The 22,041-nt window shown below is 42.3% G+C and overlaps 1 protein-coding gene across 2 annotated transcripts in view; it reads right to left on the bottom strand.

Moving 5' to 3' along the window:
* The window catches only part of PTPRG (protein tyrosine phosphatase receptor type G), a 425,362-nt gene that overhangs the window by 96,503 nt on the left and 306,818 nt on the right, over window positions 1-22,041 (bottom strand). For both annotated transcript variants that reach the window (XM_076346545.1, XM_076346546.1), the window contains 2 exons: window positions 12,505-12,662; window positions 7,622-7,814 (listed from right to left, as the gene is read on the bottom strand). In XM_076346545.1, coding sequence (XP_076202660.1) covers window positions 7,622-7,814; window positions 12,505-12,662 — 351 coding nt within the window. The remainder of the gene's footprint in view (window positions 1-7,621; window positions 7,815-12,504; window positions 12,663-22,041) is intronic.

Here is a 22,041-nt window from a genome sequence, read left to right as displayed (position 1 = left end):
GAAGCACACATTTTTCCTTTACCTTTGCCTGCACTTTGCCAGCAGGCGTTTGCAGGCTCCAGAGCACGCCATACACACAAATATTTGTGTTGATCTACTTCAATCCACAGGCAGAATGTATCTAGGAGACAGACTATTTATCTTCCCTGCTCTTACCTTTCACTATGCTTCAAACAGACAGGGTTGTTTCTTAAGGTGTGGGGGACATGGACAGACCCCACGCTTGTTTTATGAGCCCTGTGAAATAACCTCATGAGCAAACCGGCCCACGGGGCGCTTCCGACGGAGGGGCTCTAGGCAGGCTGGGTTTCGCCCCTCTGCTGCCTGCCCATTTCCTGAGGTGAACGCACAACCAGCATTTGCATTCATTCCTGTATGGCTTGCTTTGTAGCATTTGAGTTTCCATGGCATCACAGCAACAGACCCTGTTTTACTGAAAGGCATGGACTGTGTTTTACTACGTTGTGTTTGAGCCCAAATATTTAATATATTTCACAAATACCATTTCTACAGCTGTGGCCTGAATTCTCAGTGGGTGCAGATCAACCTTGCTCCGTCAGATGCCATGCTGGGCTAAACTGATGTCTGACAAGGATCTGCCCCACAAGTTTTGTGTTTATATTGCACACACGCACACACAGAGGGTGATTTGTCTTTAAAATCTACACCTGTGTCCTTATTTATACAGTGCGTCTGATGCAACACGTGTGATCACATTCAGTGGCACGTGCTGTGTCAACACGGGGAGAAAGGAGGATTTCCTGCCAGAAGGACGTGTATTTGCCACGTTAGCCAAGCCGCCCTTTCCAATGTCCTGGCAAGGGCTGCTTGGACCGGAGAGCATAGGAAGAACAAGCCAACAGGGTAGGCAGAGCATCCCGATACGTGCCTGAGGGCTGCCCAAAATCAGACCGGGAAAGCAGCTTCCCATTCATAGCTTCTGGAGGCTTTTTCCAACACAAGGGATGAGCTGCAGGCACTCGTGGCCCCAAGTACTGTCAAGACTGAAATTAAAATTAGTACTTCTGTGGGCCAAACAGTTGGATCGGCAGGTAGGCAGTGCAGAAAGGAATTCCCTGCAGGTGTAAATGGAATAAATCATCAAGTTCCCTTACAAGTACTCAGCTCTTCCAGCTTTAGTGGCAGCTGTGAACCCAAACCATACCTAAACTTTCACACTGAACTCCTCTTGCTCTTTTGGTTTGGGCCCTTTATAATCTCTAAACAAGTGCAAGCAGTTACTTGTTTTTTATTAATAAATCTACTGGTAAGCTGTCCACTACATTCAGGCACAGAGACACACGCTGCTCACATTACAACCACACGGAAGTTACTACAGGTGAAAACAGAAGCCTGCAGAACAGAGCCACTGCAAGGGGAAGCATGAGACCTATGTCAGGTATATGTACCACTTCTTTTTGTACCTGATTCCCCCTCAAAATGGGTCAGGTTTTTTCCTGAAACGCTTTGCCTTCTACCTGACTGATCTGAAACTCTTCAGAAGGCAGGAGCCTGTCCTTTCCTGCTTTTGCATGACGTGCTCCAAGTCAGCTGCATACATGAGGACCCAGCATTGCAGAGCAAGACACGGATGAGGTGGAAGGGATGAGATATGCAGAAGGAGCACACTAATTTCTGCCTAAAATGTGATTACAGCAGGTATTCGCAGCAATAGGTGAGTACACTTACTTGGAGCACTGAGGTATAGTGGCAGCCGGGCAGGTCTACAGTGCAAAGAAGATGCAGGGCAAGCAATTAGCAGCACAGTGTTACCACCCTCAAGTGCAACCTTTTGCACCGAGCCAGTCTGCTGCGCCAGCAGAAATCCTAATAATGATACATAGATTGATCTGCACCAGCACACAGTAGTAGGGTGCTGATCTGATTAAAGGGGAATGGAATCGGGAAAGGATAATCTTCATAACGAAATCAAAAAGGAAAGTAGGAAAAGTCCAGTTACCCAAGGAAACTGGGAAGGGGTCGTTCATCTATGAAGAAATCAACCTGTAAAACAGATTCTTCCAAAGGAGAAGAGCAATCAACTGTAATGGTAAACATATTGTAAATTAACTAAAAAACGTTCTTGCTTATTTTCATTTTCCCTAAGATATTTAAAGAAAATAAATAGTTATAATTTTGCTTTAGCAATTCCAAGTTAAGATGTCAATAATGTATCATTTTAAATTTACATTTACAACGTTGTTTTGGATAGATTACATTTATTGCTATACAGTATTTTGTGGTCATTTAGGTTTGACTAAAATATATAAACTACATTTTGTGAGAGTAGAACTTTTCTGCCTAACACCCTTTTTGGCCTCCCAGAGAGAACCCTGAGGGCATGAAGAGACTGCAAAGTTGTTTTGAGAGAGTTCTCATAAAACATGGGCATTTAGAAAGCAAAAACAAATTACTGGGAGTAATAATGGAGGCTATAAATGAGACAAATAACTTGTTCTCATTCAGAAACACTGCTGCCAATGCTCTGGACTATCTGCATCAAAATGATGATGTCACTGCACTGAATCTCCAGAAGAACTGACTTTGATGCTGCAGTGGAGATGTACTCCCAACGCAAGGATGCCAGCCATGCAGAAAAGGCAGTACCTTCGCAGGAGGCTTTAGTTTCATTTCTGATGTCAGGAGCCATGAAATAGTGAATATGCACTATACTGCTTTGCTCGAGCAGTGCTGTACCTTTGATTGCAGGTCGACAGCTGGAGCCATGCCTCCAGTGCAAAGCATGCGGGAGGGAAAATCCAAATATCTTCTTATCCACGTTTTAGTGGCATTAAGTTACAAGGACTTCCAAACTGTGTATCGCTACCGCTTAACAAAGAACAGTAAGGAAAATGATTGCCTGTACACTACTAGAGAAATGTCCCAGCTGTTAATTTAGAGTCCAAAGCTAAGTAAGTTTTACTAGAGTGAATTTATGACTGCTCATTATTTAACTTTGTCTAGGATCATAATTAAAGATGGTACTCTAAGGCGAATTCCCACTGATGGGAAACAGCATCATTTGAGACTCCAGCAAAGAGTAATCAGACACCTTTGGGGAAGTAATCAGGCATCTGTGAAAGAAAACTCTGATGTCAAGAGCCCCTCACATGGGATGCTTGTTTAAGTGTTGTGAGGCTTGCAGCACGTTTAATGAGACAGAAAGGTTAAAGGGTTTTTTTTTTTCAGCGTTAAAAAAACATAAAGAGAAAGAAACATTTGATGGTCCTAATCAGCAGCAAAATAAAATGGGCAAATACTGTTGCACATGGGGTACAACCTAAAACAAGGAAATGAAACACCTTTTCCTCCTGAGCTTCAATGCCTACACTTTTACTGAAGCAGGTAATGTTTTGTAAATACATCTCTGCTTGATGGGACAACATGTGAAAGTAGTAAGGAACATGCAGACTTAGGTCCTTGAACTGGATGGACTTTTATGTAAGAATTCTGTCCATTTGTCCCTGAAGAGCGATGTACACTATTAAACTGATAAATAATTAGGAATCCCTCTAGCACAGCTGCTTGAAAGCAGCCCACAAAAAGGCAGGAGCACAATATGTGATGTGACAGAGCAACACAGTCCTGAGCCACAGAGGACAGGCCAGAGAAGAAAGGAAGCAATTTTAACAGAGATGGTCATGTGCAAAAAAATCAAACACTGCCACTGTCACTGATACTTACAGTATCTGATGAATATTTTACAAATACATTCCCGGTTTAATGGTCTGTACAGAGAACCTCTAACTTTGCAAAACTTTATATAAATCGGTACTGTAACACTGGTGAGCCCTCTTGTTAAATTTTACAGGTCTGATGATCTGCATGATTTAACAGCATGATGCACTGTATATCTTGAATCTCAAAGTTTCATATTCTTAAAAAATATTGTTGTATGATGGTTTATTATCAGTCCACCAGTTGCTACAATTAAATAGCTGAACAATATTTATCCTGAATGGTATATTTCAGAAATAAGATATTTAAAGGTGATCTATACGGTTTCTTGAAACAGCTCCAGGGTCAACTTAAGAATTAAGCTCAGCTCATGGGCTCTGATTCAGTAAAGGTCTTATGTGTATGCTTTTATTCCAGGCATACGAGAAGTCCTCAAGAGAACTGTTTTAAATCAGCTTTTGCCAACAAGAGGAAGGAATGAGATAATGGAACCAAAGAAAACTCTTCTTGCTAAACACTAACAGAAAAGGAAAACTGGAGTTTTCACTCTCAAGTGAAAAATTAGCCCTTTACACTATTTCAAATTAGCTAAAATATTTTCACCATCTTGTATTCTGATGATTGAAAACACTGCCCCTCCCTTCATTGCCCCTTTGAAATTAAAAAAGAGGAGGGAGAGGAGAGTAGCTGCAAAACAAAAGGCTGGTAACATTCATATTGGCTAACAAATTGGATCCAAATGCACTGACAGTTTTGGTTGACCTAAAATAGCCTTTCCCAGAAGACATTTTATTTATCAAATGCCACCACTTAGAGGGCTTTGCTAAGGAAATACTCAGAGGACTGGCATGAAGTGAGAAATAGTTTTCCTCCAGTGTATCTGCAGGTTATGCTACTGGTCACGGTTCTGTGACCTGAGATAGCTTTGATAGGTGGGAGAAAAGACATTCCCGTTTGGTGCCAAACTGTTTAGGATAGCACGTTTCTCAACGGACAACTGCAGAGCTGCATCGCTTTGTGCTGATCTGAAATTCCCTATTCACTGGGGAATTCTGAAAATTATTCTGAACATTATGCAAATTGTTCTGGGCACATTTTCCTCCAAAATAAGAAAGGCTTACATAACGAACGTTGTACTGTTTTCTAGATTAGCAATACTGCCCACAGACTTAATAGAGTGTGACAGAGGAAACAAATTGCAAAAATTCACACCGACAAACAAATCCAAACTTCCCCTCCAGAGCTGAAGACCATCACAAACCGTATCACCTTGCAGCAAGTAAAAGACGCATTTTCGTGACCTTGCCTTTTTCTACAACACACATATCTAAGCACGGGGAGGGTAGAGAGGAGCCAACATGTGACAGCCATTGGTCACATTGCTTAATGCAACGTGGAAAGCATCAAGATGCAACCATGAGGTGTGCAGAAGAATCTGCATAAAATAAATTTGTTATGCTAACCCTACACCCTTATGTTTGTATGCTAGACTGTCTGGCTGAGAGGCGCTCTGTGCACTTGGCTTCTCAGTACTTTTGCATGAATGACACTATATAAAGAGGTACTGTATTTACTAGCTGAATAAACAATAGGTTTTGCTTTCACTCAAGTATTATGACTTCAACTCATTTTATTTATATGTCAGTAGTTCAGAATGTGCAGTGGACCAGGCACATCATCACTGTTCACCTTTGTCAAAGAAGGGGCCAGAAACATCCACGTTGTTATATCTCCGGAACAGCTATAACTCATCCCTGTAACCTTTGGAGGATACACTACAATCCATTTTGTGTTAGCAACGCTGCAGCAACCTATTTATTTTTAAGTTCATGAAAAAAAATGCACCTATTTTCAGCGTCTCCTGGTGTGCACACAACCCAAAAAGTGACAAGCTGACAGAGCCGGTACAAAAAGACTGGCTGCCCAGCCGTTAGCCTCCTATAGCAAAAGCTCAAGGGAAAAAAAATCACCAACTCTGGCATCATCCCTGCCATTAGATGGCACACTGAACGTTGCCAGAACACGGGAAATGGGGGAACGCATGCCCCCCACCGGAAGGTCTCTCTTGAGCATGTCGTAAACTCAAATTCCCAGGCAGGCACGAGTACAGAGCATTATGGTACCTGGACATGATGGGAGAGGACCCAGAGAGAACCTGCTGAGGAAACCAGTCCCCAAGCATGTAAGGTGTCAAGCACCCAGGCACCAAGCTACCTAAATGTGGACTAACGTTTGTGCAGCTCCCTTGCTCCTGTAGACTGGCTCACATCATGTTAACTAAGCCACGTGCACTTGGTTGAATCTGGGCCTTAGAGTTCTTAAAGATCAAAGTCAATGTGAATCTTTCCAGTCATTCAAGTGCTCCTTCGGTATCAACACTTCCAACTTCAAGATCAGCCCATTAAATACAGACCTTAGCGTTTGTAATGCTCTGTCAAAATTGTGGGTTTCAGCTATTTATTGTAGGGGTAAAAATCACCTAAAGCATTTTTACAATCTTAAAAAGTGAGGCAAGGAATATGCAGGCATGTGGCCAAAGCAGTAAAATCTTCCTGAATACTATACCACATGTACCAGAGGTACCTTGGCTGCACTCAAAATAAAAACTAGTCAGCTTTGTCACTTTTAACATAATGTAACCTATTAACTTTCATCACTGTTCTGGGTAAGTAATATGTACACAGGATATAACTGAAGAAATAAATATTGACACATGTTGCTGTTAAAATACTGATTGAAAACTGCAGGCCAGAGCATCAGAGCGTAGCAGGTTTTCTTCATTCCCAAGATCTCCTTCTCACTTCTGATGTAAATTCTCCGTCCCAAGGCTACCTTTAATGTACATGAGGTTTGTGTACGTGTATATTATATATATAAATAAGCACACTCACAGAATAATGAGCCCTGAGAAATACACTCTTCCAGCACTCTCTCGGGAGGGTGAGGTTGCTGAACGCAGCTGTTTTCATGATTCACGTCCTCTAAAAACTACGCTTTCTGTGCCTGGCCAGGTGAAAATGCCAGGTATGAAAGGGAAGCTTGTAAATCTGCTTAGCTGTTTCCTCCTGGCAAACTGCCCCCCTCTTCTTTACCTCTATCCAGAACTGGTTAAGCACCAAGCACTTCTTGAGACTGAAGACTGGGAAGTACATGTCATTCCTCCTACCTATAAATAACACCACTCAATAAAATAAAGGCAAATAAAGGTAGTAAATGATATTTATTTCTAGTCTTATTTTATCCAGTACACATTTCTCTCAGAATTTTTGATGTGCTCCTCTAGCCAGGGCTGTCTCTGCCAACACAACAACTGCAACCTCCCTCCCACCCCCCTCCATCCAGCTCATTATCCAGTGTCTGACAGAAGCAAGCGCCAGCTGCTTTACAAAAAGGCACATGAAACACTTCACCAAGACATTAGAAAATCACCTGCCTATAAGGAAGAGGTTTTTCCCCCTGTCACCATTACCAACAGATTGATACAAACGTTGGATTAAAAGGTTGATGGCTCTTCAAAAGTCTTGTTACTGCAAAAATGAAACCCATAACCACATCTGGATACTCTATTCCCATTCAAACACCCAATGAGCCAGTGCTAATGGGGACAAAATTTTACCTCTGACCTTGTCCCTTCACATTTCCCTTTTGTCAGGCATCTCTAAGGCCCTACAGCCAGTCGGCAGAAACAGGGACATCGCCAGTTTGAGACTCGCATATTCTGGGGCTTTATTGCCGTGGCACCTTGTGACAGCGAGTTTCACAGGTAATTGCAGACACACACAGGATTAGTTAATCTATTGACACATACCAACAAGGAATGCCTGCGTACAGTCTATTATTTCTTTGGTAGCTCACAGCTATCCTCGACACCATTTGATGACAAAGTAGACAAAAAAAATTCTCCTATTAGTCAAGCGCAAAATTAATAAGTGTAATCTACTACCTTTGGAAGCTTCTGTGCCAAATGGATTTTCCAAGATGTCTGTCATGTCTTGGCTCCAGGCATCCTTCACAGCAGACTTAGACACCTTCCTGTTGTTCAGGCTTTGCTGTGGTCGGAAGTTATTCCTCAGGTACTCCACAGACTTGACGTGGTCTTGCTGTTCGGTGGTGAATATGGAGTAGAACGCCTCCAGCTGATGGCAGCCATCATGGCAGGGGAGAGAAAGGATGTCAATTAGAAAAACAATGTGGTGAAATCCGGGTGGCTGATAAGAAAGTAAAATGGCAGGAAGTAAAATGTTGATGCCAAGACTGATAAACCACATGGGAAGTCAGGCTGCCCGCTGAAATCACTGCCAACTGTCTTATCTCAGCACAGTGCTTATCCTGCCCAACAAGGGAGAAGGCTTTCTAGCAACCTGTGGATGTCTGTCATGGGCAAGGAAACATTTGCCCTTAGACCCCTGGTCTGGAAGGATTTTGTGTATGACACAGCCACGCCAAACCCTCCTCACCGCTGGCACCGTTTTGTTTCGCAGTATCGCGTCAAAAAGTGCTTCCAGGTCATTCCACCCCGAGAGCCTTCTCCAGGACAGGGCAACGCTACCTTATCTCTGAATACCTTACAAAGTTTAGCTGCCAGGCTAAGCTTCATAGACAGGTCTTGCAGTGCTTCTGCAGGAAGGTCACTGCAGTTTGTCACACCTTTACAGGATGGACACCCAAACCCATGAGCTGGCTTGCCCAGGAGCAGGTCAGTAGCAGAGTGGAGCAATCTCAGGACTACCAGCTCCAAGCGCCCTGACCTCACTACCAACCGCTGTTCCCTCTGATACCTAACTACAGGGTGAGAAAAAAATAACACAGAATAAATGTATTTAGGCACAGTTAGCATATACTCCTCTGGGAATAAGTTTCCTCTGTTGGATTCAGATCTGAGCTATTTTTAATAAAATGTATTAACTTGTAAGAAAGAACTGTAATTGGAAAACTTTTCTGTTACTTTGTATCTTAGTATTTCTTAGAAAGAAATTTCTAGCAAACTAAGGTGAAACTATTTTGAGCTAATGTTTTTCATAGCTATCAAGGTCAGTATAGCATTTACTAATAGCTTGTTATCATTCAGGTCAAGAACTAGAATTAGTTATGTTGCTGCTGGAAAGACTGAGCAAGACAGAGCAGAGAAGGATTCAGTCCTGATATTGTTTACATCAACATCAATTACATATATTGATAGTATGGATTTTGGGAGTACAGAATCTGGCCCAAGACTTTAAAAAGGGACTTGAATTACACTCATAGCTTAATGACAGGTCACTTTGAAAGCTACACCCTTTTCATTAAGTGCATCTGCTCTAAAAGCTACGGAGAAGTGTGTGAGGGTCCTGAAACTTGCAACGGGGAAAAATTATCATTGCAGACTCAGTTGATAGTACTGATGAAAATAATCAAAGGACGGTGTAACAGAGCAGTGAAGCATCCTCCACTGAACCAAGAGGCACTCACTACCATTATTTAATTTCCTTTCGAACCAGTAATCTGAACCCCCTTTTGCTGTTGCTGTCCAGCTCGCCCAGTCTGCTGGGCTTGACAATCCGAGTTATTAGGCTTAAATCTGTAAAACTTTTCTGACCCCCAGGGCAGGAGAGAGTAAATTTTTACACATTTCATTTCAAAAGTAAGTCCCCTTGGAGTGGGTGGTGCGTTGAGCTAATGGAGTTATGTGTAGGAATGTTATCACTGGGAGCAGTGCATGGGTAGCGGGAGGGAGAGAGGACGGACCACACAGCTCTAATCCTGAGTTTGGCAGCTCTGCACTAAAACACAAAACCAAGGTAACTGAGTCCCACTACAGGCAATCACCTCCAAGATAACAGCACAACTCAGGCTTGTATATTTTTAGCAGCAGCTTCCCCCTAATCACAACTACTTTTACTGTACAAGCAGGGAAACTGAGGCAGAGGGACAGCAGGTGACCGGCAGGGAGGGGTGCCAGCCAGTGACCAGTTCCCATCGCAGGCAGGGAGCTCAGGTACTGCTTCCAGTCTCACAGGTACTGATGGTGGGATTTGGATTGTAATTTTTTTGCATCTTAGATGAATGCCCTATTCCCCAGTTCTCAACTGCAATTCTCTCTCTGATTCTTCAGAGAAACATCTTGAAAAATCTTGAAAACCGTTTGTTAATTATTAGCAGGAGCCCTTCAGAAGCATTGACGGATGGGTTAAAAAAGGCATAAAGGGACTATTACCTTACACTTTTGTCTTAAGAAAAAAACCCAACAGATGATCCTGCAATGCCCAGCTAATAGGGCTTAAGGTTACTTTATAAAAGCTCAAGAACTTGGGTAGCAACTACTCCTCTGAAGTCAAGTCTCTAGGCTTATACTTCCATGACATTAATTGAATTTTTAAACTTTCAGAGAGAACTTTTAAAATATTTTTTTCTGCCATGCTACCTTGGGGAGGTATAATTGCATTTTAACAACTGCCAATTCAAATATGATTTTTAACCTTCCCTTTTTACATGTTGATGTATATATGTCATTTCAACTTCATTTTTACTATAAAAATATTATCTACCACAAATGAGAAATTAATTTATCTGTAGCCAGGAAAAAAAAAAAAAATATAAAAGCTGCAGTCAAGGAGCTACATTCGTGCTCTTCAAGGAGTACAAGAGCTCCCGTTCAGAAGAAGAAATGAAAAGCTGTTATAAGACTATTGTAGATACAGGGAAACCTGATCTAAAACTCCAAGTCATGTAATTACAAACCATTAAAGCCTGATGTGCACAGTTTTCTAAGGGCTGGATATACAAATGGCAATTAAAAATACTGAAACCGTTATAAGCACAATGAGATACTCTGAGGTATGCATTATGAGAGATAATGCCATGCTTTGGGTCATTGAATGCACTTAGCTTTACAATGCATCTGCAGGGTGACACAGCTTGTCCTGTTTGGTTGTCTAATTATCGGGAAAGATGACGATGATGGAGCACTGAGAATAAAATAGAGAAGCCTCCACAAATGGACCACTTCAGCACTGTCCTTTTTACAGCAAGGTATTTTGCACAAAAGCAAGGATTTAATTGGAACAGCAACAAAGCTTAAACAATATCACTTTCCTCCTCTGGGATTACAGACTGCTTCACGGGGTTTGTGATAAAGAAGGTTAAACTATGGCAATGGATTATGTTGCACTGTTTCTGTTAGAGGAACAAATAATAATCATAGCAATGGCAGGGTGGCAGGCTCTTAAAATACACCCATCTAAGAGCTGCCAAGGGGAAGAATACTATTATTTATTCCACATGTGTTGTAGTATCAATGAAAGTCTGTCTACACACAGAATTCCCAGCTCTTCAACCACACATGCATGCATAAAGCAGCACAACGCCAAATTTTAAAGGCTTGACTTGGCACAGTTACTATTGTACAGCACAGGAAAGAAGCTATGCCAGGATAAAGTACCTTTATACCATTATAACGATGGTCGTAATTGGTATTTACCAGTTTATTTGCATTTGTTAAAAAAGAAAAAATGAAGTCATGGCCCACCTGATGCGTACACAGGGTATAAAACTGAGCGTGGGCCAGGCCTCGCAGCCACCAAATAATAAACAGTAAACTTATTGATGTAGTGAAAAGCTACAAGGGATTGCACGTATCCTGCAGGCAAGGACAGAATTCAAAATGATCTCGACAATCAGAGAAATAGCCTGAAAAAAACAAAGGGTCCGATTCAACCAGGACCATGTGCAGAGAGTCCCACGCTTCAGCCAGAACCGTGGGCTGCATGAACGCATGATGTGCTCAGCACTGCTAGAGAGCGCTCTGGGGAAAGCCTCCAGCAAAGGGGTTCCTGCTGACCAGGAGCTGAACGTGGGCAATGACGTCACGCTTTTGTGAAAAAGGCAAAATAACGCCAGCACGGTGGTGGCCGGACACATGAATCCTGCCATGTCCCTCAGCCTCGGGAGGGCCCCAGCTGAAGCACTGCGACCGGTTTTGAACACCGCACTTCAAAAAAAGATGAGTCTACGGGAGAAGCAATGGGATCTCGAAAACATGGAAAAAAGCCTGGAGCAGGGGCATGGCGATTGCCTACCACACTTCTGAAATCTTTGAGAACCAGTATCTGTCAGTCATGATTACCCAGTGAACTATTCAGTTATGCTTTACAGAATTAGTGTATTTAAAAAGTTTGTTTTCAGTGGCTTAAGCCAGCTGAATAAAAGGGAAGACTAACTTCAGCAGCATGGCTTTCTAAAGACAACAAACAATGTCAAAATACACTTAACTGGTAAACATCTGACTCCATCTAGCCATTACTTTATTGGGAGCACTCTTCTCCAGACAAATCCCAGACATTGTGTCTATTTGCACTAAAAGCTGCTATGTGCTAATTTTAAAGATTTGTGCACCAGCTCTCTAAGCACATAATGGTAGCTTTACTGTGTTATAAAAAGTTAAGCATGGAGAATTAATGGAAGGATGTCTTTTCTAATGTAATTAGTTCAAATTACTAAATCTGAGCAGAACTGAAATCACTCACTTTACTTTGAAAAGAAAGTTTCAATTAAAAAGAATAAAAAGGAACTCCATGTAAATATTTACACCATAGCCTAATTTAATCTTAACAAAAACAATACCAAATAAATCATTGAGAGGAAACCGGGTTTCATGTTGTACTGTCTTCTTAAGACTGATGGCTCATGTTCAGAAACAATATTACTTAAGAGAAAAAAAAAAAATCACCGACACTTCCTCTTTTGTCAACAGAAACATTTTTGTTCTCAAAATTAAAACGGTGGGTTTTGAAAACACTGTCTTAAAGAGGGCAAATCAAGAGATGGACTTCGTTAACAAAATAAACACACCTGATGGTAAGAAATGGGAACAGGCTTCCGAAAAACGATCCATTCCACGATCTCACTACACGGAGGAGTAGTCAGAGAACCTGCGTAGCGGTAGTAACTCCCCAGCGATGTCGGCAGAAGGTCCCTCAGCACAAAGGGATCCAGAAAGGTCTCCTTCTCTGCGGGGAAGATTGACAAGCAGAATTACACTTTTTTTTTACATGTCTTTAAAACAGACATCACATTGATAGGCAGCCTAACAAGGTGTAATGGCAACAACATATTTTGTCATATATATATATATAATGAAAGATGAAAACACCCTATCAGGAAGGCTCTGTAAGAGTTGATGTGTCGATTATTAAAAGAGCAGCCAAAATGCTAGTCAAACCTATACCGAACATGTACACTCCTATTTAGAAGGCGTGCAGGTGTGAAATGCCCTTGTTATCCCACTGGTTTATGTTAGCATAGAAATAACACTGTATTTGGTGGTTTCAGCACTCAGTAAATGGCTCTTCAGCTTGATGACGGTGAGGGTTCACCAAGACCCAGCGAGGACACAGCTGGGCCCCAGAGGTCCCACTTGCTGCTGCCCAACCGAAGAGCATGGGGTAGCATATCCATCCCATCCCCACCAGCGGGGGAAAGGGATGCGGGAGTGGGGTCAATCCCTCCACGGGTTGCTCAGATGGAGGAGTCAGAGCCATGCTGCTCAGCCAAACCTCTCTGGGAGCTGCTGGGGGGGCGAGCTGAAGAGCAGGGCTGCAGGGCAGCAGGGCACCTCTGAAGCTCAGCTCCAGCTCAATGCGGTGCTCAAAGCAGCGTCCAGCCAGTGCTGGTTCGGGACTGCCTGCACCCGGCCATACAGGCATTGCCGGGGGTGCTGCTGGGTGCAGTCAGCACAGCACCAGAACCATGTTTCAGAGGTAAAACCACTGCCTCTTCTCCCTAATCCAAGAAACTGCTTCCCAGGGTCCAACAGTCTGGGGACAAACTCTTTCCTCTGAGAAGCTCCTTGGACAGCCTGAAATGCAAACCTAAGCACTGAAAGCATTTAGCTTCAAGTAACAGTGACAAGCTGGTAATATTTAACACTGTGAAGAAAAATAAATAAATGAAAGGAAGGAACAGCTGCAGGCAAGACAATTTCCCTGCCATCCCTGAGCATTTATCCTCTGCAATTTATGTTGACTCACAGGCCGAAGCTCCCTCTCAGTCTGTGCAAAGGTGTTCACTGCCTCAGGGCATGCTGACACGCGAGGCTCTCCCATACATCTCTATTCCTCACTTTCTATATTCTTCGTGCCTCAAATAAGAGTCCACATGTGGGCAGCAGGAACTCTTCTCTCTGTCTCATCAGAGCTGCTAGGCAAGCCCGCTCTCCCCGTAGCAGAGTGGAGAAGCAGGTAGGCTGGTGATTGACACGCGCATCTTCCAAAGTCAGAAGGAAAAGAATAAGGATGAAGTCTGCAGAATTCACTTCCACAGCATCCCACAGTTTTCTAGAAGTCTTGATCAAATCAAGAGTTGCCTATACCTCTGAGCAGCGGTCTGATAATCAGGGGGATTTTTTTTCCTCCACTGCTGCTGCAAGGTGCAAACACATGGTGCACTTCAGACATCTTCTATTCTTCTGCACAATATCAACAGGTGTGCAATGTTTTCATAGCCTTTAGCATTCCAAAATATGAATAATTCTATTAAAGTCAAAGTGTACATTGTAACAGAATACTGCAATCTCTTAATTAACAATTTCTTTCCTTCTAATCCAAGCAGATATCAACCACTTCTACATCCCCAAAAAGGAAACAAACAAATAATAAAACACATTTTTTCCTCTTCATAGCATACCTCTGGGAAAAAAGTGTGCTTAGATAATAAATAGTAAAATATATATGATTGGCCAAAGTTCAAAGAGATTCTAATCAAGCAGTCATAATCACAGCAAAAGGTCGTATTTAATTTGATTGGCTTATTTTTATGCAGGAAAAATTGGTTAGAAAAACTGCAAACTCAGTCACAGGATTTGATTTCCAAATGCAGCACACATACACCTTCGCAGTGAAATGACATGGGGTTTCTATTTAAGAAACTGTCTCTCTCTATATGGAAGCTGAGCACACAGTGCACTGCTATGAGTCTGAAAGAGTATTTGAACACGCAAACATCCTCTTTGCGTTAACAGCCCATGACTATATATGAAATAGATGGGAGGTAGAGGCACATTTTGAAAAGAGCTTTCCTCTTGTATTTAAGAAAAAATGTTTCAGTTAAAATTAACACTTTAACTTTTTTTAACTTCTTTAACCTCTTATTTAGAATGATGGAATCAGTTAAGATGCTGGATAAACATTCTGTGAGAAACCAGGAATATTGAGTATCCCTTTATCAAAGGATGGCAGGAGAACGAAGCTCATTTTACACTTTCAAGGATTTTTGTGCCATATGCTGACAATATTATATTTTAATAATTAATTGTTCATCAAAGGAAAAGATGAAGAACAGGGATGCTAAATTCAAAGTTATTCAAATTGCAAAAATGAATAATGCATGACTTTTATATTAAATACACACTGTATTAAGTAGTCTACATTTCATCCAACTCTGTCTTTCATTTTTAAACATTTTGAACTACAAAATGAATAATCAACCAAGGGAAGCTTATTTAGACAGAGAAATACCTTATTTGAATGCAAACTGAAAGTATCCGACTATGATTAAATTTTGGTTATCAATTAGGGAGGGTTTTTTCCTAAGCATTTGGAAAGTCATAGTCAGCTGTGAAAAAGAATATTTCTTGAGGAAAAAGTAGCTTTGCTAATACACACTTTAAGTAGGGCAGGGTGTATTTGATCTAATTTTTCATGGCTACAAGCAACGCTGTAAGTTTTCATTAATGAATTCCAAAGATTAAAATAAAAAAATACATATAATTGGATTAAAATTACTACTAAAATAGATGATAATCAATTGATTATGGCTTAATAACCTAACACTTTTGAAAACAGATCATTCATTTGTATCACTTCCATCTAGATGCATGGTGCAGAGTTTTAGAAACCAGAGTCACAAACAGATCTTCATGTGAAGGTTAAAGAAAAAGGGACTTAGAGATTCAGGAGTCTACCTCCCATACCCTTCAAGCGCATATAGAAACAGTAAATGTCATGAAGTTATGTTCCTAAGAGCTTGAGACATTTTTGAAAATGGGATTCTGAAGTCATGTCACTTTTAAAATTTCAACCTTAAATCGGTTCCTGTTGTTGGTAAAACTGTAAGAAAAATTTGCAAGCTAAGCAATAGCATTCATTGAATATGGTAGAAATATTTTATATACGTACACACATATGTGTATATATATAATTCCTACTAAATGGGAAAGAACAAGGTTGGAAATAATGTCAAACCTTTCTTCACTGTCTTTTATGACCAGCTCCCGTTTCCCTTTTTCAGTGCTTGGGACAGGCACGAGTTGTGCCCAGAAGGCTGGGAACAGACTGAGCAGGGTGAGGAGTCTCTAGGAGGGACAAAGCGGACAAGGCTGGGAACTACATGATCTACAAGACAGCATTTGCTGACGGGTACTAGGAAGTAACTGGCAGACAAAAGCAGTAAAACGCACCAGTGAAAATATGTGTTCACCTGCAAATACCTGTGAACCACTGCAATCAATGCTGCAAAACCAATCCATGAGCCACCTACTCGTTCTTACGCATAAACCAGAGCCCCACACCGAAGTGGTCTCTTCTGCTGCTCCTTGTCCTACTCCCATCTCCACACCCGAACGCAGACAGGCACCCAAGCAGAAAAATAAACCACCAAGAAATCGGAGCCCCAGAGATCATGACCCTAACGACAGGGCCTTGAACTAGAGAGCATTCCTCTGGGAAGGCAACAACAAACATGCTGCTGTGGCCACCACTCCCAGGCAATGCAGAAAAGAGCAGCACCCAAAACATCCACTAAGATGCCCCACTAATGCAGTACAGCCAATTTTATCGACAGTTAACAGCAATTCTTTGTTTACTGCACCAAGGCTCGTAAAAAAGCGTTCACTCTAATATTCCCAAAGGAAGTATTAGCAAGTACCACAGATTCATTGTTGACAATTAAGACAATGAATGTGACATTTAAACTACTGAGTGTTCCACAGCATAAAAGGACAATATTGTATTTTAACTCTTACATTCACAAAAAAGAATTAACAGAGCCAGCTGGTAATATATTTGACCTTCTGATACAATATTCATGTCTACCTCTCATAACAGCAGTGTGAAAAGTAACGCCCAGTATATTCTTTCTTTGGGCTGGTAAATCTCCCCGCTGTTTTGCATGGGACCAAGGGCCATTTTTTGTACAACCCAACCCAAAGGCAGAGCAATTGCAGGCATGCTTTACGCTCTTTATTTGTCAAGGCATCACCACTAGATGTGAACTAATACTGAATTGTGCACAATAGTTTTCCAAGCAGAGGAAAAAATCAGATCTTAAAACAGATACCACTAGTGGATCTCCACCAACTACTGCAGTTTTTACAAGCCGATGCCAACAAATATTATATTGCAAGAGCCATCAGTTGAACGTTCTGAGTTCAAGGACTGACTTGCTAAAAATATATTCTGTAAAACGCTGGATAAAGATAGACCTGAATTTTAACCAAATCACTGCAGAGTAAGAGGCTTCTAGAGATATGCAGGTAAACAGCACACAACTATCTGTGATCAAAACCCTTTTTAAATCTAACAGGAACTTGGATTGGAGATCACAAGAAAATAACTATATGCCAAGTCCATTTATATCTCATGGAATGCTTTGGGACTTTCATCATGCTTTTCTGTAAGAAAACAGGAACTTGGCTGCATTGAAAACAATATCTTAAAATGAGCTTATTTCCAAAATTAACGTATGTGCAATGGCTGATAGGTGGAAACGTTACCCAGCTACACTTTGAATAACTAAAATCTGCAATACCAATATGAAGAGCTTTGAAGGTCTCCCAAATTTGTTAAACAATGTTACTGCCAATTTCATTTTCACAATAAGCCAAGTTATTCTAAAGCTTCTGCATTCAAACATTTAAAAAGCAAACACACAAAAATAATCCAAAGGACACCATGCCGCACACCCACTGAGCCACAACTTCCCAGATAAAGCAGGCTGCACACCAGAGCCAGGGACCAGACTCACGGTGGTGATTTTAAAGATGAAATTACAAATATTATATGCTACTTTAACTGAAAAGATCAGCAGATGAGTACTTGCTGTGTAAATCCAGCATGACGAGCAGTTTCTGACAGTCCTCTGTACTCAGGATAATTCTTGTCATTTATTGTGCAATTATTTTTCTCACTTTTATTCAGTTTTTTAAAAATCAGAGCCTCTGCTGAACAATGTAAGAAACTGTAAGGACACAGAAAGCACAGCATGGCAGGGAGAAAGGGAATGAGATAACCACACAGTCCTGCAGACTAATTTAATCTGAGACAACCAGTGAGTGGTACAAAAAACAGGAGGAAAGAAAAAAAGGCAAGTCTCCTATGCAAAAAAAATTGAACATTTCCATGCCAGGTGTTGGTCTCAGGCTTAATTTTTCTCACTCCCTCTCTTAAAACAGGTTAGGAAGAAAAGGTTTAGCTGGGGACGAGAGGTCTTAACTCTTTAAAGAAGTAAAAAATAATTCTGAACCTTTAATGCTTAAGCACTGTTGATGCAGAGCTTGGCAGAGAGGTTGTTGCCATTCTGGACTGGGATGAGAATTCTCCAGGTTTCAAAAAACCTAACTGGAGGCAGAGGTACATGCGCAGACAAGGCTGGAGGGACACAGAAACTAAGAAATACAGAATGGGCACCAGTGGTAGGAGGAAAAAGAAACTGTGTCGAGGAGTTTAGAGGAGAAGAGGATCCCTGGAGCAAGCTGGACCCTGGCAGAGGTAGGGTGAAGCGAGGCAGAAGCAGCCAGAGGAGCGTGGGCTGTTCACATCTGCTCCAGCAGAGCCAGAGCAAAACTGCACGTTCTCAGACTTCACTATCACTCTCTTCTCAGCAAATGTCCTCAAAACCCACCAAAGCACCCAGCTCCTTCTCCCTGCAGGTGCTTTGTTCACATTCAGCATCAACCTTAATTCTTAACTTTTAACAACTGCAATCTTCTTTTTGTTAGTTTGAATTAGTTTTTCTGTACAATACATTAATTCTATGTCAGCTCACCGGTCTTTACTCAGCCGTGACGAGCACTGCTTTCCGCAGAGCAGACGGGCGAAGGACCAGAGATTTCCAACGCTTCCATCATTTATTCTTTTAAATAATACAGAACCCTGCAGCTATGCACAGAGCTGCCCTATATAAAGGTGTGAACTTATCACCTCTGCTCTCATCTTCATTTCCCACTTCCCTCCTCCTCCCCTTTGCTCCACAGCAATCGTGTCCTGGCCCCTTTCACACAGCTACTCTGACTGTGAATACAAGAACAGATCAGAAAACAAAAGAATATATCCAGAACATCCCCGAGGAAAAAGAAATGCTCCTCCACATTTCCTTCTCAGTTTAACACATCGTGCTGCTCTCCCTTTGATGGCCTTCCTTGTTCCAAATTGGGCTGCTGCTTTCTTCAAAGTTTTACTTTAAAAGACGAGGTCCCATGGTATCACATCTCACCCTCACCCCTTTCCCCTGCCTTTCTTCTCTACAACCCCTGGATATTTGGTGCAGAAAGCAAACAGCTTGTCAGGTGGTGTTATGGTTAAAGTTAAAAACAAAAGAAAAAACCTGTCATGTCGCTAATGGTGTTTTCTTGTTATTATGCCTTCTGGTATGATAGATCCACAGGGTAACTAACACTGTCTGGATTGCTTCCTTTTTAGTGCTGATTTATTTTAACAGGTTATTCCCTGCCTTTTTGCCTAGGACAACTGGAGACATGTGCAACATATTTATTCTCTATCCTTTTTCATTATTAAAGCAATTCTGTTTCCACTGTATTTTGGTATGGTCTCCCCAGCAGCCCCTGAAACTTTGGTGGTCACCACCAACTTGCCCGAACACTTTTCGCCCATCTCGAGGGAGACCCAAGATCACGCTCTGCTCCATGCTGAGCTTAAGTTATGGCATTTTAATAATACAAAGGCAGAAGAAAAAAGCAAGATTTTTTTCCAAACTCCCTTTTAAATAAACAAAGGTTCCTCTCTTCCCCTCACCCACCCCACGTTTGCAAACAAGCAACAGATGCCATCGATTCACTTTGTACCTAAGCTTTTGATCTGGCTGCACTTTGATTTTCAGTGCTCACTTTTGACAAGGAAGGGAATAAGAGCCCCATTTTTGTGACATTAATAGAGGCTTTTCTGCTGTGGTAATTTATTTGTGCTCTGCTAATAATTTTCTGCTGATCCATGTAGATTCTTGGTGACAGACACAGAGAACAGGACAGAGTGACAAAACATGGTTTCCATCACTGTGAAAGATTTCCCAGGGGCAGCGTGGGCTGCTGCTTCCCTCTGACAACCATTTGCCTGCATAGTAAAACAGGACCGTGCAGAGCACCCGTGCCCGGGCTGGGAGAGAGCAAATGCTGTGCAGCCTCCAGCACCGGGCGCTGCCCTCAGGACTGACATTGGGGAAGGAGACTCATTTTAATGCCTTTCAGGCAGCTGGTAAGAACAAGGAAAAGGCATCTCTAAGAGGCTTACATACACAACGGTACTAAAAAGGGCAAGTCAAAGACAGCAGAGGTGGGAAAAAGCAATGTTTCTGTGCAATAGCTCCATCCTGCCAGGTGCTCCTCTGAGATCTTGCTGAAGCATGTGGCAGACAAAAGCTTTAGTAGCCATTTTAATGCAAATCAACTGTATAAGACATAACGTGGTATTTCACGTTCCCCTATTCCCACAAGGGCACAATCATTCTCTCTGAGGCCTCAGGAGCTGCCTCAGCCCTTGCACAAGAGTGGCTCTGTCCTGTCCTGCGCTCCTCAGCATCACGAGGAAGGATGAGGAGCAGAGAGGGGCTCAGGGCAAGGCACCCAGCCAAGCACATCAGCAGCAAAACAGGCAGAAAAGTCTGATTTGCAGCACCATGACTGGGCCATGTGTGGTGCAAGTACAGCCAGGCACTAGTGACTTCATTACTTTACCTAATGATCCAACTTCAACTAAGGATGTGCATCATCCCAACGCTCCAGCACCAGCGTTGCTGGAGACCTTTCTCGTCAGCTTTCGTGATGAGAAGAGCATTTGAAGAGGAGCTAAAAAAGACCCCCAGTGGTCAGAGCCGAAAAACACCAGCAAGTCGGCATCAGAAAATTCATATCACGCCTGCCCGTACTCCATCCCTTCTGCAGAGGGCTGCACGCTCCCAGCTGTCAGTCCCTGGCAGGCTCCGCGGCAGACGCACACTCGCCGTGTGCTTTGCGGCAGGGAAAGCAGGAGTGAGAATAGCAGGCACCTCGCTGGCGGGAGTGTGACAAATCCTTGGCAGAGCACAAAACCGAAAGCAATTTTAAAATCAGCAACAGGCATCTGACAGCTCTGAAAAGAGCCTCCTCGGCGTTCGTGTGCCTTTACAATGCTCTGCGAGGGTGGATGCGGGAGTTGGGGAGCATCGATGTGATGGGAACGTACTGTTCGGCAGGAAGATGCGGGGCAAACCTGAAAGTGTTATCATTGATCCAAACATTGTTAGGCTGTTTGGTACATCACTGGTTTTCCTTCCAGCTAAGAAACTTTATATGGTTGCTCATGTAAAATTAAGCTTAATGTGGCATTAAGATTCTACAAAACTATGCCTGGGGATGAGGAAACAAAGTGAACTCTGAGTAGCAACTAAGCTTGTATTGATTTTTATGTGTGCGTTTCTCCATCATTGTTACTAAGCTGGTGACACTGTGAAGGGCACAATTATTTATGTTCCATCAAATTAGTAAGTAATTCAAATCCCTGACGAAATCTCAAGCAAAGATTGCTTTCACTTCCACAGAAAGTCCTTCTGACACTTAAATTGTTCGCTTACCCCTGGAAGGGCACTGTAAGAATACAAGAACTTCACTGAAAAAATGAATAGCTATGCAAGAAAAATGAAAAACCAGCTCACCACTCATCAGTACCATCCCTGCATCTAACTGAGGGTCATTGGATCTGTCACCATCATGGGGACAGGCCAGCGTGGGTGCCCTATACAGCGTGGTGCAGAGTGGAGTCCCCATATAGGACCAGGCCTTCTAGTACCACCACAAGGCAAATGAAGAAATGAAGATGAGGATGAGTGCTTGTCTGGGTGTGTAATTTCCTCTTTGAAAACTGAATGACTGCGAGGAAGGAGTGACTGTCCAGCACAACTCAGGAAGGATGCACTGCATAGAAAACCACAGAAATCTTACTTAAATAGGTGCATTGAGATGAGGCATATGGGAGAAGCAAAGCTGAGGGGCTGCTGATCTCTCCAGCCAGCAGAGGATATACAAACATGGCCTAATTTAAAAGCAAGGTAGTCATCTCAACATTCCTATGTATTCTTGATTTCTACATTATAGCCACGTGCCTCTGTATCGTGATGACCACCTAA

Source organism: Aptenodytes patagonicus, chromosome 8, assembly GCF_965638725.1.
Source record: "Aptenodytes patagonicus chromosome 8, bAptPat1.pri.cur, whole genome shotgun sequence".
Taxonomy (NCBI): domain Eukaryota; kingdom Metazoa; phylum Chordata; class Aves; order Sphenisciformes; family Spheniscidae; genus Aptenodytes; species Aptenodytes patagonicus.
This window is presented reverse-complemented; position numbering and strand designations above follow the sequence as displayed.